At 45.5% G+C, this 18,087-nt stretch overlaps 1 protein-coding gene across 1 annotated transcript in view; it reads left to right on the forward strand.

Annotated features, from left to right (window-relative positions):
- SPTLC1 (serine palmitoyltransferase long chain base subunit 1) overlaps window positions 1-15,231 on the forward strand; it is a 37,681-nt gene extending 22,450 nt beyond the window's left edge. Inside the window, exons 9-15 of the mRNA XM_080917149.1 lie at window positions 3,901-4,008; window positions 4,910-5,005; window positions 5,565-5,661; window positions 6,818-6,872; window positions 9,487-9,604; window positions 11,695-11,768; window positions 13,996-15,231. Of these exons, the coding sequence (XP_080773275.1) occupies window positions 3,901-4,008; window positions 4,910-5,005; window positions 5,565-5,661; window positions 6,818-6,872; window positions 9,487-9,604; window positions 11,695-11,768; window positions 13,996-14,089 (642 nt within the window). The 3' untranslated portion in view covers window positions 14,090-15,231. The remainder of the gene's footprint in view (window positions 1-3,900; window positions 4,009-4,909; window positions 5,006-5,564; window positions 5,662-6,817; window positions 6,873-9,486; window positions 9,605-11,694; window positions 11,769-13,995) is intronic.
- Window positions 15,232-18,087: the final 2,856 nt, after the last annotated feature.

An 18,087-nucleotide genomic window follows, 5' to 3' on the forward strand; every position in this document is an offset into this window, starting at 1 on the left:
AGCATCATTAGGAGCCATTTCAGTGACTTTTTTCCCCCGTTTGTATTTGGTTCTATCCTAGGTAGGTCTCCGCACTCTCTGGCCTCTGGTTCCTGACCTTCCAGGCAGTGTCAGAGGTGTTCTCCCTCTCATGGTTTGGGTCTCAAAGTGAACCAGTCAGTGGTTTGCCAGTCCCACAATTCCGTACCAACTTTACCCCAGCACATATTATAGACAGGACAAAGTGTAAGTTGATACACCTACTTTAAGTGTGCTACTGAATAAGTTTTGATAGATGTGTATGGATATATATACCCTGTCACCAGCACAGTCAGCATATAAGACACTTAACCCACTAACTTAATCTGTTCCTATAAATTAGTTTTAACCTTTGTAGACTTTTGTATAAATGAAAACAAATAGTGTGTATTTTATAAACCAGCCTTTAACATTGAAAGCAATACATTGTTTTCAGAAGCCATAGCCACTGTAGCTTTCCTAATCAATATGAGATTCCTGTACTGAACTGCCCACAGCACAGTACTATGTCGCCTTTTGTGGAGGTGCCTATCTAAGCTCCCTGCGCCGTCGTCACTGGGACCTGTCTGAACTTGGGGTTTAGTCACCCATCTGTGTCATGTTGGTCTTTCTGCGGTGCTACTCTTTATGGTTGCCGTGACTTAGTCAGAGGCTCTGGGATCACGAGGCTTGAGTTCTCTAACTTTACTGCTCCTGGTTAAGATTTGGTCCTTTCAGTTCTGTGGGAATCTCAGAATGCACTTTCCCTTTCTTGTAAGGCCAGGACCTCCCTGGGTAAGTCTTCAGTCTGCAAAGGGCCTTCGCACTTTGCTCCTTAGTCAGCCTTCAGTGGGCACAGCCTCACCACTGCAGTAACTTCACCACTAAACGTCTGAGACTTAGATTCTGTTTTAAATGGAATTGTTCTCTCAAATTCCTATTTAGATCATTCACTGCTAGTTTACAGGAATACAAGTATTTTTATAGATCTACCTTTTCTTAAATTTTAGTGGAGTAATGCTGTTTTAATATGTTATGTACTATGAATGTGTGTGTGTGTATATATATATATATATATATATATATATATATATATATATATGTCAGATAGATAAATACAGACAGACAGACAGACAATGTCTGGGCAAGGCATGGTGTCCAGAAGGATCAGAAGTTCAAAGTCACCCTCAGTTACTGTTAATTCCAAAGATGGAAAAGGGCTACTGACCTAAATCAGCATAGACAAATTAATTAAAGCAAGCAATTAAAGCAAACCTTTTTATTTGTATGCCTGGGCTGCCTCCTTCTAAAGCAGGATTTGAGGAGTCAGCATTAGATATGAGAAAAACAAGGCTTTTATAGTTCGGGGGTAGGGAGTTTACAAATGGAGCATTTGGCAGGCAAAAAGGGCTGGGTTACAGGAACAAAATAAGCATAAGTTAGTCCTACACAGGCTTCGGAAACAAAGACATGGTTGTAAGGTGGGCATAACAAGGCCATCGTAGGCATAACAAGGCTCTCCTAGGCTGTATGAGACGCTGCTGTCCCACAAAACAAAAGAACAGAACTTTTATTCATCCCCCTCAAGTTTCCACCCTTTCTCTGTCTCTTCTCCTTTGCCTGCTTTCTTTGGGTAGAGCACCCTCCACAGTGCTTAGGCGCAGTGAGAAGAGAACCCTTGTCCTGTTTCTGATCTGAGAGGAAACTTTGGGTTTTTCTTCATCTTGCTGGTTTTGTAAAGGTGTCAAAGACTAACAGGATAATGGGAGTGGGGGGCCGAAATTTACTCAGCAGGGTTTTCAAAGCACTTTGGCATATTTATTTATGTGGTGTGGGGGAAAACATATATGCCGCATTGCACGTGTGTGGAGGTCAGAGGACAGCGTGAAGGATGCACCATGTGGGTCCTATGATTGTACTCAGATGGGCTTGACCCACTGAGCCATCTTGCCATCTCTGTTGCTTTTTAAGGAGTTTCAGGGCATTGCCCGTGCACAGGTACATGATGGAACAAGTACAGAGAAGCTGGCAGCCAAGGGTGAGGTGACGGGAGAGTCAGGTTGACCTTAGAGATGATGGGATAAGTCAGGTTGACTGGAACCCTGTGCTTTGCCACTGCTTCCCACCAAGTGCTGGGTAATTGTTACTATTTTGTAAATGTGTTTTAGAACACATAGCTCATTCGAGGTAAGGAAGGAAACATCAGTGTTAAAGGGCTTTCCCTTAAATGAATGCTTTTGATGAAAAAAAAAAAATCCAACCAAATACCCACTGTCACCCTGCCCACTTAACAGTGATGATCTGGGAAGACCATAGTACTCACCAGAACCTTAGGAGGTGGGACACCATCTTACATCTTCAGTGCATAACTGTGGTTACAGTGGAAAGGAAAACTTAGTAGTTGGACCTGTGATAGTTAAAGGTGTGACTTCAGCCACAAAACAGACGTGTGAACCAGAGGAAGAGCTTCACACAACTTCTCACTGTAGTAAAAGCTGAGTAGCTTATGATGCCGTCCTTTAATTTGGCTGTGCAGCTGGTTACATGTAAATTACATGTAATTAAATTACAGGTTGGAGAAATACATACAAATTTTATGTATCGCTTCCTAATACATTGTTAGTAATTTTTTAAAGAATACTTTTTATTTAATAATTTCATACATGTCTACTGACAGGTAGTCATGGCACATGACTTTAATCATAGCACTTGGGAGACAGAGGCAGTCAGATCTCTCTGAGTTTGAGGCCAGCCTGGTGGTCTACAAAGTGGAGAAACCCTGTTTCAAAAACAAAACAAAACAAAAACTTGAGGAGAAAAGATTTACTTAGAAGCCTGATGACAGGAAGGGGAAAAAAAATAACCTAGCAACCCATGTCAGCGATGCCTGCAGTCTGTATCCTAGCCCTCAGGGGACTCAGAAGGAACCACACAAGGCATAGGCCGTCCTGTTCGGCATGCAAGTTCTAGACTAGCCTGGGCTACAGAGTACGATTCCTCTCTTAAGATGTAAATTTATGAATAAAAGTAAGAGGAAAACAGATGAATGAGCCATAATAATAAACATAATAAGACATTTTTTACACTCAGAAATTTCTGTGGAACCAAATTAAAACAACCACTGAGGGAAAAAAATCTATATTTTTATAAAACCCAGGGGGGTTTATATGTAGTCAGACAAGTACTTAACAGATAAGCTGTATGTCTGTACACATAAATGTCATAGCATTTCCCTTTTTAAAACCAGGCGTTGTGCTGTGTGTTGCTAAGCTGGGTCATTTCAGAGACAGAAAGGGCAGTTGCTTTGTAGTATTTTCTGTTCTTCTGTCCCGTAAAGATGCTGTGCACAGTAACAGAGGAAGGACGAGCTGTTGCTCCCGGGCTCCTGTGAGCTCAGGAAGGAGCTTACTCCCCTGTGATTCTGTCTAGTGTGGATTCTTGACTCCCACTGCCTTACAAGTCATGCTGAAGAGAATTTCTTCAATGTACATTTTCCTAGAAGGCATCTCTCAGCTTTCTGCATCTAAGATGCTAGAAAGCACATTGGTGGGACCAGTGTGAGCAGTGGCGTCACTAGCAAAGGCACAATGACATGACAGTGCACAGTAGTGCTGTGCAAAGAACACTTAGAACACGGTGATCTTCCCTTTGCCAGGAGTACACACCAGTAAGTAGCTCACTTGTCCTTCGCCACCTACACACATGAGCTTCTGAAAGATGTATGGGTGGATATTAATTTTGGAGTCACAGATTTTAACAAGTAGGTATATTTTATTCATAGGTAGTGAGGGTCAACTGTCAGTAGTTAAGTTTAATTTTTTTTTCTTCAAAAGATGTACTGTATGCTACTAGCAATGATAGTTTTAAGCTTATTTGTTTGGTTTGGTCTTTTTAAAAACCTAGGTTAAGTTAAAATATAAATATAAAGCAAGAATCTTCCTGGAGGAAAGCTTGTCGTTTGGAGTCCTTGGGGAGCACGGACGAGGAGTCACGGAGCACTATGGGATCAATGTGAGTTCTCTCACTGGGGAAGCTCCCCCTTTAGGAAGCCTGTCAAGGAAAGAACTTCACCCATCAGACAGCTCATGAGGCTCCGATATCTGGGTAGATCTGGTCAGCCTAGTCAGGACCCTATCTTCCCTCTGAAATTTTTGTTTTGTTTCCCAGGGGTCAGGTAGGATAACTTGGCTTTTCATGTCACTTCTAGATGAAGCTAGGTTTTTGTTACATTTGTCAAGATCACAAAGAATTGCCTTAGTAGCTGAGCGTAGTGGCACATGCCTGTGATCCCAGCAGTTGGGAAACTGAGATCTTCCTGGGTTCTTCTAAAGATGTTTTTAGTATTTAAAATTCTATATGTAACTTATGGAAGTACATACATACAGTTGTGCCACGTGTGTGTGTTTGTTTAGGTGTCAGCATGTGTAGTCATATTTGATATATAATTTTGACACATGAATGCATACATGCATCAAAAACACCACCAAGAATGGATTCAGCAAAACTACTAAAGGCCTCAAAAGTTGGAATAACATTGACCTATTTCCTTTCCCTACAGGGAAATAGAGTCAGAGTGACCAAGTGCCCTGGGGTGTGTTCCCAGTGCCTCAGGCTGCTGATAGCTGCCTTGCTGGTCACCGTGGGTAGACTTGCAGGGTGCCTTTCTCCAAAATGTGCTTTGCTACCTGTGTCGCCTAGTTGATGGACAAAATACAAAATTCCCTTAGTTCTGTGCACTAAGCACCGCACTATCCCAGAGAAAAGAGTGCAGAGCGATGCCACAGGAAGTTAAGCAATGGCTGACATCAGCAAGTGGGGTAGGGGCCCAGGTGAGCTGTAACTGCATGAAATGGAACGAGGAAAACCACAGTCCTCAGGCCTGCCTGCCCATGATGGTTCTGTTTCTCTGCAGATTGATGACATCGACCTTATCAGTGCTAACATGGAGAATGCACTCGCTTCAGTCGGGGGCTTCTGCTGTGGCCGCTCCTTCGTGGTTGACCATCAGGTGATGCCTCTTAGCCATGAAGCATCATTGGAGATGATTGTCCCCCCCGTTCCTTCAGAGCTCAGCTTCCAATTCAAGACTTAACTCATCATTTATTACATAGGCTTTATTGAAAAGCCTGGGTGGTTTTGGGTTTTTTGTTGTTGTTGTTATTTTAAAGGGTTTTGTTTTGTTTTGCTTTTTTATTTATATGAACATACTGTCGCTATCTTCAGACACATCAGAAGAGGGCATCGGACCCCATTACAGATGGTTGTGAGCCACCATGTGGGTACTGGGAATTGAACTCAGGGCCTCTGGAAGAGCAGTCAGTGCACTTAGCCACTGAGCCATCCCTCCAGCTCCCTAAAAACCTGTTTTTAAAGGATAGTTCAAAGTGTTTATAGACACATAAAGTCCTTAACTCTTGAGAAAGCATCTTGGTTTTGTTACCTGTTGCACCCTTTCGGTTCAGTCACTATGCTTGCTCTTCAGATGGGTATGGCCTCTTGTGGGGACTAGGTGCCTTCCAAAAGTCCCTCTCTACAGAGAGAACATCTTTGTCTTTGTTTCTCCTTAGCGGCTCTCTGGCCAAGGATACTGCTTTTCAGCTTCATTACCTCCTCTGCTAGCTGCTGCTGCCATTGAGGCCCTCAACATCATGGAGGAAAATCCAGGTATGGTCCTGTAAAGGCTGGCTCTGGTAACTCTGGGGTCTTCTTGCTTGCTAGAAGAATTAGCCCAAGGAAATTATTTACCAGACAAAGCTGAATTACTTTGGAAATCAAGTGTCCCTAATACAAAAAACAATATCCAAACTTGTTGAGTACAAGTGTTTAAAATTCAACTTATAGTCTATGAAAATGCCGCATAGTCTGAAACATGAAGATCCAAACCATGCCCCATCCCAGCATTTCAGATGAGCAGGCTCGCCCGTGCCTGGTGTTGTGAGAAGATGGCAGTGGAGAAGCTGCCCTGGCCCCAGGACTGCGTGGAGGGATTCACCTCTAAACTAGGGGATAGAGCCAGAGGGGCTGGCTGCTGCTCCAGGTAGCAATGCCAGGAACAGTGGGGACCTGCACTAGTGTCAGGCCTCAGTGCTTCCCCAAGTATAATGGCTGCCATAATTTGGAAAAGCTAGCTGAGTGTGCTGAGCTTTAGTAGATGTCCTTTTCTATCTTATTTTCCCTTCAGGTCCTGAAGCATCAATTAATAACAGTGCTTGCCTGTATTGTCAGCAGACAGCTCTGGGCAAAGCAAAAAGTTATCTAGGCGTTTAGCAAATGGCCTCTGACATAGTGCAGCCTTTAAACCCAAAAAGGGGCTGGCAAGATGGCTTGGCAGGTAAAGGTGCATGTCATGCAACTGTGGCAGCCTGTGTTAGATCCCCAGAACCCAGTTACAAGTGATAGAGAACTAAGTCCATAAAATCGCTCTCTGACCTCCACACCCCCAATACACTAATAATGAGTAAATTTAAGTGACAGGAACAGAGAAGAGGCCTTGCTGAGCTGGCACTCCTAAGTCCCCAGTAGAGTGTGTGTCTCAAGCTTTCCTCGAATAAAAGCAAAACATCCCCCCCAAAAATTACTGTACTGAGTTAAGATCAGAGTAGGAAGTGTGCACCCGGTGATCTTAGCTGGGCTTAGGTAGCTCTCAGTAAGGGCGAGGGCCTGCATTCAGCTCCCAAACCATCACCCCTGGGCAGCACCAGTGAGAAGGACCAGCTGGCGACATCATGAAGCCCAGCATCTACAGCATCTCAATCTTAGGAATTCATAAGCTGGTAGCAACAAATGTCTTAAAGATACCATCACTTTTTTTTCTATGCAGGTATTTTTGCAGTTTTAAAGAAAAAATGCCAGACCATGCATAAGTCTCTGCAGGGGTGAGTGTGTGGCTCTTGGGTAGCAGAGCATGCGTCCTCACCACACTGCAGCAGTGCGCTCCTGAGTTATGAGCTCTGGGCCCTTCACACAGCAACCACAAAGCAAACCCTCAGTGCACGCAGCTTTGAGTACATCTGGACCAGCTGTTTGCCATGCCGTAAAGCCACGGCTTGCTTTTCTAGAAGTTACACAGCATGGCAGTGGGCACTGTGCAGAACAGGAGGAAAATAAAAGACCCTACACCTGCCACCAGGGGTGACCCAAGTGAGCATAGTGAAGGTGAATCTCATCTCGTCAGAGCACCACACTGTGCTGAGTATGGGACAGTCCTACTTGCCACACTACTCTTAGTAATGTGACATAGAGAAAAAGGGTTAAAGTTAGTAATGAGTGTTCTTTTTATTAAAATGTCTTCAGGCTGAATTATGGTGCCACAGGAGATGACCCCACATTGTTCTAGATCTTTCCTTTAGCTTCCTAAGGAGCTGTGTCTCTTGAGTTGTGAAAGTTCCAACTCTCTTGTAAGATGTGGGAATGAATAGACGCTGAAGGCGATGTGGAGAGTGAGTGGCCACAGCTGTTGTGTAGGACAGGCAAGCCGTGGTGTCATATCTACTGCGTGCAGAGTGACCCTTGCGTGACTTATGGTGGGAGGGTCACTGTTGCTGTGTGCACTGTTAATTTTCTCGCCCAGCACAGCACGTTGGAAGATTGCACATCCACCGACACCAGCCTCAGGTGGCTTGTGCTGCAGCTTCCTTCAAGTCCTGTCCTACCTCCTCTGGCTCTGTCCAAACTTCTTTCTCTATTCCTGGCCATGTCTTTATCCACCCACTCTAGTGGATAGCCTGGGCTCACGCTGTTACCCCCTGCAATGGACAGTTGAACCATTGTTCCATCTGCCAACATAGGGGTGTGTGTGTGTGTGTGTGTGTGTGTGTGTGTGTGTTTCTTTGCATTCTGCTGTTGCTACTTTGTAGGCATCCTTTTAAGACTTCAAATGTCTTCATCTTGGTCTCCTGAGATTTTCTTCTCAACACCCTGCTCTTTAGGGTATAGCCTCAGATTGTGTCATAATTCTGGTCCTTGGGAGTATGTTGCTTTGTTTCTGCATTGATAAAAGCTACCATAGATTTCCCCACCTGACAGATGCCCTAGGTTCTAAGGGTCTAAACTCAGACCTGTACCTTGCTCTATTGAGAGAACCTAATGTCTAGATTTACATTCAAATAAAGAAGATACAAATAAGTAATGTTTGGGGTGGGTTATAAAGCAATAAGTTTCGCTGTCAGCATCTCACGCAGCACCTCTGTTCCAAGCTCTCATCACTAATAAAATGCTCAAGTCAGTTAACCTGGCAAAAAGAAAGGTAGCTTTCTGCACAGTTCAGGTGGTTCTAATCCATAGTTTTGAGGCATTCTGGACAGAGCTAAGGAACAGAAGAGGCAGTTAGGATCCACATTGCCATTCAGGGGTTACAACCCTGTGACCACAGAACTTTTCACTTCCTAAAGGTGCATAACTTCTGCCAGTAGCGCTCAATGGGCCCTGAGCAGTGGGGACAGTCATCCAGGCCACAGCGCAGTCACTAGAAGCTGTTGGATTCTGAGTTTAGAACATTCTGAGCATTGCCTGGGGCTTTGCTTTATCCTGAGGGAAACCTGTGCCCAAGAACAAGGAGCTGAACAAAAGCAGCCAGTCACGAATGGGTAGCCCAGTCTCAAAAGGCACGCAGCACTGCTGTGTCCTTGGAGAGGGATAGCATAGTGTAAGTGAACCTGAGCGAGTACCACTCATGCAGTTGCCCTGTGTCTCTAACAGTCAAGACGAGACTGTTAGAAAAGAAATCTGTCTTTTTCCCTGACATAACAAAGCACATTTCTGTGTGTTAATCTAAGAAGAAAATCTTAATCCGCACGAGTTAAAGTAGATCACACAGATAAGACAGTCATGCCACTTAGACCTATTGTTGATAGTCAGAGTACAACAGTGTTGTTGGTCAGAACATGTCGTCATTGTCACGTCTCTATCTAAAACTTAGATGAAAGAAGGAAGTGTGCGTGGTAATACATACACTTAAAGGAAGCAGTCAGGAAAAGTGATAGAAAATTATGGCACACATCCTGCTGTAAGTGGGCCCCAATGGATCTCACAATGGACAGCTTTCTTGAGGACGGGAGCAGTGTATATGCCAGGTGAAGAGATGGGGCACACAAGCTTAGGATGAGGCTATGAGAAGGGTGACCATGAGGGACAAGCAACAAGGATGCCCAGATCCCCATGGGAGACTGGAAAGGAGGCACCACAGCAGCCTTCCTCTCTGTGCCCACAGAAACAGCTTGGCAGGTGTTTCCTGGATGGGAAGGTGCTGTTGCTTCTGAGGATGGAATCCCACCATGCAGTGGGTGTTCCTGTCTGCATCCTCAGTTCTGCTTTTAGTCAGTGGGCCTTGACATAGCTATTTAGTTTTGTCTCTGGCAGTAGGACTGAACCCGGGACCTCCCCACGCTAGGCAGTCATGATGCCCTGAGCTCCAACCCCTACCCTACCAGTTACAATGTGGGGTTTCTGTGAGCCGCAGTGTACTGATGTCACCTGTCTTTGGTTCTCTAGGATTTCTGGTTTAAAGGTGGTGGGGGAGTCCCTTTGCCCGGCGCTTCACCTCCAGCTGGCAGAGAGCACGGGCTCTCGGGAGGAAGATGTGAAGCTGCTTCAGGAAATTGTACAGCAAGTGAGTATGTAATTATGCACTTGGTCCCCATCCTGCTTACCTTGTTTTCACAGTACCACAGACTGCTGCTCACCACACTCATGACGGCCCTCCCAGCCAGCCCTGGGAGCTCACAGGTTACCTGAAGGGCAGGCTGGGGCCTTTGCTCACTTTGTCATCCTAGCTCTTGAAGTTGTGAGCTTGCTGCTGCATTGAATATACCTGTGCTCAGCTTCTTTCCTTAACAGCCCTGCAAAATACTTTTTGAGACAAAGTCTCACTCTGTCACCATGCTAGCCTGGAATTCTCCATCTAGCCCTGGCTGAACTTCCAATTCATGGGCCATCCTAATTTCAGGTGTGAGCTGCTACTCCCCACTAAACTTCTGTTTATGAATTTTGCTAATATTTTACTTATTTTACTAATTTCTGCTAAGTTGTTGACGCTATGCTCACTGGGCAGTTGCTTGGCCTATCCTCCCAGCAGTAGCTGCCTCCCCAGAAACCACTCTGCCTTCCTTCCAGGCTCGTGCCCAGTCCATGCAGAAATCCATGTGCTGCAGCACTGAGGATATGCATGCCTGGGCCAAACAGCCTTCCCATGGAACCAGGCCCAGGGTTAAGCCTTTGTGCCTTTAAGGATTAAAGGCTCTACTCCAGCCTCCTACTACCTGGAGACAATACCATCAGGCCCTTTAAAGTAAATAAACTGTCTGCCACCTGTCCCCTTCTTCCCTGTGACATGCATAGAGAACACTGGTTGGTCAAATAATACTCAATATATAGACCTCTTGTGGTTGCATAGGCTGCCTGGGTGTCCTTCATCTTGCCATGTTTGACTTGTGTGATCTGGAGTGAGAATCTGTGGAGGACTAAATACAGAACACAATGCACACAGTACACAGTGCACACAGTACAGAACCTCTTGGGACTCACTGACTTAAAAAAAACAAACCAAATCTAACATTCATGATTACAGACATGTGTATGTCCTTATCACAGTATGACCAGGCTAACAATACTTGACTGGCTGGAAAAGGACACATGACACATGTCCTCTCAGGCTCAGCTCTGGGGGCCTTCCCTAAAGGGGCACAGAATCCTTCACCCTTTTACTGCCTCAGTGTCTTATCCCAGAAATAAAGACGTGAAAGTAGCTTGTGGTTAGAGGACTTAGAAAAGGTAAGACAGATGCACACATTCAGAACCAACCAATGGACAAGCCAACACAGCTAAGCTGAATGCATTATGTCCCTGTGGCGGTTGAGTCTGCTGTTCCCAACAGGACTGCTCTTATTGGTAGGCTCACAACAGTGAACACAGTAGAAGCTCTACAGAAGCTGTGTGCCTATGTTGGAGCCCATGAAAGGAACCTCTTGTTGCCTGTCTCCCCTATGACTGGAGTCATTCTCATGCCCATATATTTGCTCTCAGCCCTACTCTGTTCTTTTGCCTTAGCAAACACTGCTGTTCAGAGACACAGGGCTCATGGGCAAGCAGTGCACATGAGCAGACAGATTGCATGCACAAACACTCTCAGAACAAAGCCTGAAGACGGGCTAGAGAGATGACTCAGTGTCTTAGCCACTTTCATGTTGCTGTGGTAAACCACCAAGACCAAGACAACTTTGTCTGATTCGGGCTTACCATTTCAGAGAGTCAAAGACCGTGATGGTGAGGAAAAGGCATAGTGGCAACAACAGCCTTGGACTCTCACCTTGATCCACAAGTAGGAAGCAGAGAGCACACTGGGAGTAGCAGGAGGATGAGAAACCTCGAAGCCCACCCTCAGTGAGATACCTTCTCCAGGAAGACCACACCTCTAATCCTTCCCAAACAGTTTCACCAACTAGAGGCCAGTATTTAAATATGTGAGCCTATAGGGACTATTCTCATTCAAACTACCACTTTCAGACATCCCATAGGCTCTGTACCCACCATCACAGGAAAGTCTTAAGTCCAAAAAATGGTTTGCCTTGAGAGTAAAGTAGGGTCACATAAGCTTTGTCTCCTAGAACTCTAAATGGAAATATGAATGACAGGTGCTTTTGAGGAGAGCATATCTGTCCACCATGACCTAAGTGGATGTTAACATACTCTTTCTCTCTGCAGTGCATGAACAAGGGCATCGCACTGACTCAAGCACGCTACTTGGACAAGGAAGAAAAGTGCCTTCCTCCTCCAAGGTTGGTTAATATTAAAAATGCAATGCCACCTTCCTGCTCTACACTTTTTGAAATATGTTGTGTTGGGAAAACTAGAAATATTATTGCAGGGTAAGGATGTCCTTACAGTACAGCACACACCCAGGCTTCATTTCACAACTAGATGTTTTTCATTTCAACTGAAAAGCATCACAGGACTGAGTGTTCTCCTAGGTGACTCAACAATGAACTGCAGCAACAGACTCTTCAGCAGCTGTAACAGCTGGAGTACAACTGTAACTTGTGCTATGGAGACACTCAAGGGATCAGCCGGGGTGTGGTCGCCTTCCTAATGGGTCTGCAAACATCCTCCTGCAGACACCACCTACAGCAGGGCTGCAAAGCGGGGGGTGGGGGGGGTGGACTTGCAAACAGACTGTTGAAGACTCATCTCTGACCCCAAGGCTTACACTGTGATCAGAAGAAATGAACACTCCAACTATAGCCCTGGGTCAGAGGTTACAGAGAAGACTGGCATGGTGCTAGGACTGCCTAGAACAGGGGACACCGTGACCTCGGAGAACCAAGTGCAGGCAGGTCTCAGCTTCTGATAGTTTCCTTCAGATTTTCCGTGACTGAAAAGCATGCCCATAGAACATTCATTTAGTAGTGTCTAATAGCATGACACATAAAGTTAGTTTGTTGTAGGTGACTTTCCCACACTGTAGGCTGACGTCTCGAACTCCGGTGTTACAATACTCTGGCTGAGTGCAGTGGGAAACTGGCCAAAGTGGATTAGATTTGTAGAGGGTTCGTTGGGGTGTGGTCCCAGCCTAGGCCAAACAGTCTCTGCCCAGGAGAACCCTGGTGGACACCAGGATCGTTGGCAGAAGAGACACTGTAGTTTGCTGTGGCCTAAACACCTCCAGGGACAACTTGGAACAGAGTGTAAGATGCAGGTGGACTAGAGTACAGAGCTCTCTGGCCAAATCGGAACTAGGTAAATTTGGAAGCAAGATTTGGAGAATAACTTTTTTAAATTAACCAATCAAAAATTAATGGACAACTATCAGAGTTGCAATATTAAAAAAAAAAAAAAACTCAATGTGAGATTGCAGAACCTTGAACAGAGAATACAGGAACTCAAGGAAAAGGAGGAGAGCAACAAAAGATAGGAAGCGTGGGCACAGACCTTAAGGGAGGAATTTAAAATTTCAATTAAAGAAAATAAGTAGAGAGAGAAGATAAAATTAGAGAAAGCCAACCGAAAGTTATTAGACAGCAAACTTTAGTCTATCCAGTAAACGTACAGCAAAGACTCTGGATGGTGACCGTGCACAGGGTTGTGAAGAGTTTGAATGGCAGCGGTGATGTGTTAGAACTGAGGAAATTTAAGGAAAGTGTCACTGATTGTGGAACGCACTTGCCATTTGTAAAACAAATCCTGATTTCTTGGGCTATTAGAAATAGAATAATCCCTCAAGACTAGAGATATGGCAAGAGCAATACTAGAGCCTGATGCAAATTTACAGTGGATCTCATGGTAGAGAGAAGATGGAGCTAGAACACATGAGTTGGAGAAACCACAAGACCTAAGGGGTCTCATAGCTGGGGAATAGAGTAGTGTAGTGGTAAATCTGCCCAATCTAGGCACACAGCTTGTATTCATAATTACTGAGTTGTGTTTTCATTAAACGGGTTTGTGTGGGTTGAAAAGATGGCTGCAACAGGTAAGCTCACAGAATTAGCTGCTCAAGATGCCTTGACTTTTGACTCCTTCCTGTGCCCGCCTTCACTGTGTCCTTGGTGCCATGCCAAGTGCTTAAAACTACTGTTGGCAGAGGACAGGAGGAAGGTTGCCTCATCCAGCCTGTGTCCTAAGAACTTGAAAACATCTGCTTTACCTTCTGAAATAGGTATTCGTGTTCCCAGCTGAATTATTAAGTAGGCAGTCACTAGTGTGAGAAATGTTGACTTCCTGCTTTGGACCCAGGACTACTTAGAGTATATCTATGAGAGGGCTTCGTTTCCCAGCCTCAGTGGCTTCCCCAAAACAAAATAATTGGACTTGATAAAGGTGAGTGGGGATATCCAGGAGGTACAGCTTCTGCCCATGGCTACAGAGAACCATGTGTTAGGCTTTCAGGCTGCATGTCTCCATCACAGCTGCTTCCCTCTGCCACATGGTAGGAAATCAGGAGCAAGTAGAGCCGTAACAGTCTGTTGCACAAGCAAATGACCCCGTGTTCCTGTGCTTTGTCTTTCTCAGCATCAGGGTTGTGGTCACCGTGGAGCAGACAGAGGAAGAGTTGCAGAGGGCTGCATCCACCATCAGGGAGGTGGCCCAGGCTGTGCTGTTGTAGGCTCCTGCCCAGTGCTTCCTGCCATGTCCCCTGCTGATGGAACTGCTCAGACCTCCAGCTGGCCAGGGAGTGGTTTGCTGCCCAGGGTATGGCTGTCCTGGAGCACACAGCCAGAAGGGATGGTTTTATCCAGCAGGAGCTGACCTCTAGAGGATGGCAGATGACAGCGCAGCACTGGCCTTTATGCCATGCCCTGTGCTGTCAGGATGCTTCACTATCTGTCATTTATTCGCCTTTGTTTAAAACTGGAGCTTCAGTTGCCCTTCTCTGTCTGTGAGAATGATTCAATAAGCACTTTCCGTGTTCCATAGAAAGGACTTTGCAGCTAAGAGGAGCTCTCCGTGCACCACAGGTACCGTGGGAGGCTGACAGACTGCATCTTCCCAGGTCCTGCAGATGGAGCTCAGTGGTGGCTGCTATGCAGACACCTCTTCCTGTGTGTTATAACGTCATGGGACATGTTGATCCTAGAACTCTATATGCTCCAGTTACTGATACTGTCATGTCTAATCTGAGCTTCACTAACAAATATCCATACCGCTTCCTAAGCAATAATCTGAATCAAACATTATTTTATTTTTGTGTAATTGACTTTATATTTTTTTATATATTCTCTAGTCAGTTTTGGGAAGAGGTTATTATTCTGGTCCCTAAATATAAATCATGCCCTTGGTATTTTTTAATATGTCCAGTGTCCTTTTTCATGGTGGTTTTGTCCAGGAACATAGAACTGTGGGCTTTTTCTAAGCTGAGAAAAATGAGAACTTTCTTCTATAAATTCCAGATGCCTCATAAAAATAGGAGTGCTCTAAAAGTGACTTCCGAGCTATACACTGGCCACTGCTGTCCTTAGCGAGCATGATGAGTTGTGTAAAGGCTTGTGACGTGTGCCACGGATCGTGTACATGGAGGGCCATGATTCCTTCTCCTTGCACAGGCAGAGGAGCCAGGTCACTTGAACATCGTTTTCTGATGTGCACTCATGTTAACAGTGGGCTGGCATCTTTCTAAGTGATCTGTGACATGCTTAATGTGTCTGTTTCGTACGTGCCTTGTGATTGCTGCCGCTGTGAGGGTATGCTCCTGTCGGGGATAAGTCTGTTTTGGTTTGGTTTTTAATGAAATAAACCTCCAAGAGCTTAAATTCCTGGAAAGGAGTCTGTTTGGATAGCAACTTTCTCAGCTCAGCAGTCTGTCAAGTTTAACCTTTGACAAACCTAAGGCAGTATTCTTTTTCCGTGTGTGTTTTCCTGTTTCAGAACATAATTTAATTTCTTAGTCCAAAGACGTCTATTATCTCAAAATTCTTAGGTTGCTACTGACTTAACATTGTCTATTTCGGACTAGAAGAATGCCAGAGCAGGGGCGGAAGACTCAGTTCCATGGGAGAGTTCTTGCCTAGCAAGCACAAGGCCCTGGGTTCGATCCTTTGCTGGGAAGGAAGTTTGGCTGGACGGCAGGGGAGTTATCTGTGGCTGAGAGGAGGAGGCAGTGCAGCACTACTGAGGTGCTGGCTGCCATCTCTGTTGGTGCCCACCCCATGCCCCATCTTTACATGAAAGCATCCCAGATCCTTCACCAAGAGCCCACACAATACCAACATGAAGTTCAAGCTCCAGGATCCCTGTGGCCCCTACTTCAGCCCAGTTACCATGGGAGCTTCTGGGGAAACATGAAGAAACATCTATTCACTTCAGGCAAGACACCAACAAAAGACCAAAGGAAAAGCTCGCTCTTGTCTAGCTTGGTGGGCCAGTGGTTTGATTGCAGTTACCTGCAGGAACATGACAAATTAGGAAAATATGAGCTGCTTATATATTCTTAGGGGGAACTGGGTCTCATGACAGACTGTTAAAGGCTCAAGTCTGTGTGGTCTCACAGTGATGTTCAGCTGCTTGGGTTTCAGGAGAACACTGAGCATGTCATGTATTGGGACATCACATTCACTGGCACACATTAGTTTCCAGAAGGGAAGTGAGCTGACACTGAAAGTTATCCTCGGATCACATCAAGCCTCAGGCTCAACAAACTCCAGGTTAGATGAGCCAAAGAAATACTGGATCCAGCACATTCAGCCCGCTGTCAACACCAAAGCCATTACATATAAAAGGCCAACATTCAAGCAAGACTAAGTTTCCTGGGAAGGGGGGCAGCTAAGAAGATATTGAGATGAAATCTTAAGCACTGAAATGAAAATTCTGTCAAGAATTCTCTATCCAGCCAAACTCAGTAATGGAGTGAACATAAGGACACTCCCAAAGAGTCTGGATCGCAAGTCACCTCATGGTAGGTACAAAGCAAACCATTCAGTGTGGGAGGAAATGGTCCCAGATGGGAAAGCAAACAAATAAATGGCAAGGAATTAACTTAGTTCTGGTAAAGTAGAGAAATGCCTTAGTATATCTTTCTCCTTTATGCCACAATGGTCATGTTTAGTACATCACTGTAGTCAAAAAATGTCAAAGAAAACTGAATAGTTACGGACAGAAAAACAGGTGATAAGAAGAACTGAAATGAAATCACAAATCATATCCCAAACCAAAACAGTAACTCAAGATAGAAATCAAAACCCACAAATTAAGACCGAGGACCCAGGAAACAAACTCCCCATGTTCAGCTCCAAGTAGACCCCTGTCCATTTCTGAGATTAAAACCATCCATGTCTGTCAGAACTGAAGTCTGAGCAACTACTCCCCAGCTATACACCTGCTTCTCTGTCAGCACACACACACACACACACACACACACACACACACACACGGAACCAGCATTGTATATGAGGGCCTGCAGCTCCTCAGAAAGGCTCCTGGTGAGATACAGCAAGGGATGGGCCAGTGAGAAGGCCACAACCAATAACGAGATTTTTCTTTTCCCAGACAGGAAGCAACTTAAGGTAGGGGTTTATCTTGGTCTTGTCATTCCGAGGGCAAGGGCAGCATGGAAGGAGGCTCAGCTGGTGGCACTGGCAAGCAGGTGTGTGGCATTCTGTTTCACTGCATTGACAATCTCTCAGGCCTCCTAAGGACCCACTGCCTCCAGCCAGGCTACACATCCATGGGTTTCAAAGCTTAAAGCAGGACTGTGAATGGGCCAAGGTTCCAGACACACGAGATGGCACACGACTTTCAACCCACGAACCTTGGCGCTCTCTGGGATATAGGAAGTAAGTGAGGGTGCTTCAGGGGCCTTAGGACCTGGGCCCTAAAATTCACAGACCTCACCATCTTTACACCCAGGATGCACAGTGAATTGACACTGATGGGTTTAAAGGATGTAGTCCCACAAGACACTTGGATGCTGTAATGAGAGGCTCTGTTTCCGAGGTACCTCAGCACATATGAGGAACATCTGGGGCCTCAGAGGAAGAAGCTTCATCATAATGTCCCTTCAGACCCTCCTCAGAAGCCCAAGATTCCTAAAGCCAGTGACTTGATACATTCAAAATGATCCAGAGTTGCCCGTCAGTCCACAGTCCCATTAACTCAAGAGGCATCCTTCATGTGGGCCTTTATTTCTTCTTGCTTTCTAGCCAAATGCCTTGGTTTACATCATTTATAAACCACAGAAACCTCTTGAACTGCAGAAACTTGGCCAGTTAAGAACAAGGTACCAAGAGGGTAGAAGGAGGGTGCCATCTCACACATAGCAGTCCACGGCCTAGTGGTGCCAAAGGAAGGACTGAGCCCAGGAGTGGAATCCTCAGAGCTCTTCCATCATCATGAACCCCAAGACTTCATCACTTCCTCAAGGCCCCACCTTTTAATGCTGTTGTATTGGGTTGAAGTTTCAACAGAAATCTGGAAAGACACATTCACACCTGAAGCATAGGCAAAGCAGGTTTCCCATCATTGTGCCCTGCCTGAGGGGAGTCCTTCAGGGTCAGCCAGACAGTAGGCAAAAGTCTGGGGGTCTCCAGTGAGTGCGTGACAGGTGCCAGACTCCTCAGAGGTAAAGGCAGGTCAAGGTCATCTTTACCACAGCCAGTTCTAGACAAGGCT

This window comes from Micromys minutus, assembly GCF_963924665.1.
Source record: "Micromys minutus genome assembly, chromosome: 1".
Classification (NCBI taxonomy): domain Eukaryota; kingdom Metazoa; phylum Chordata; class Mammalia; order Rodentia; family Muridae; genus Micromys; species Micromys minutus.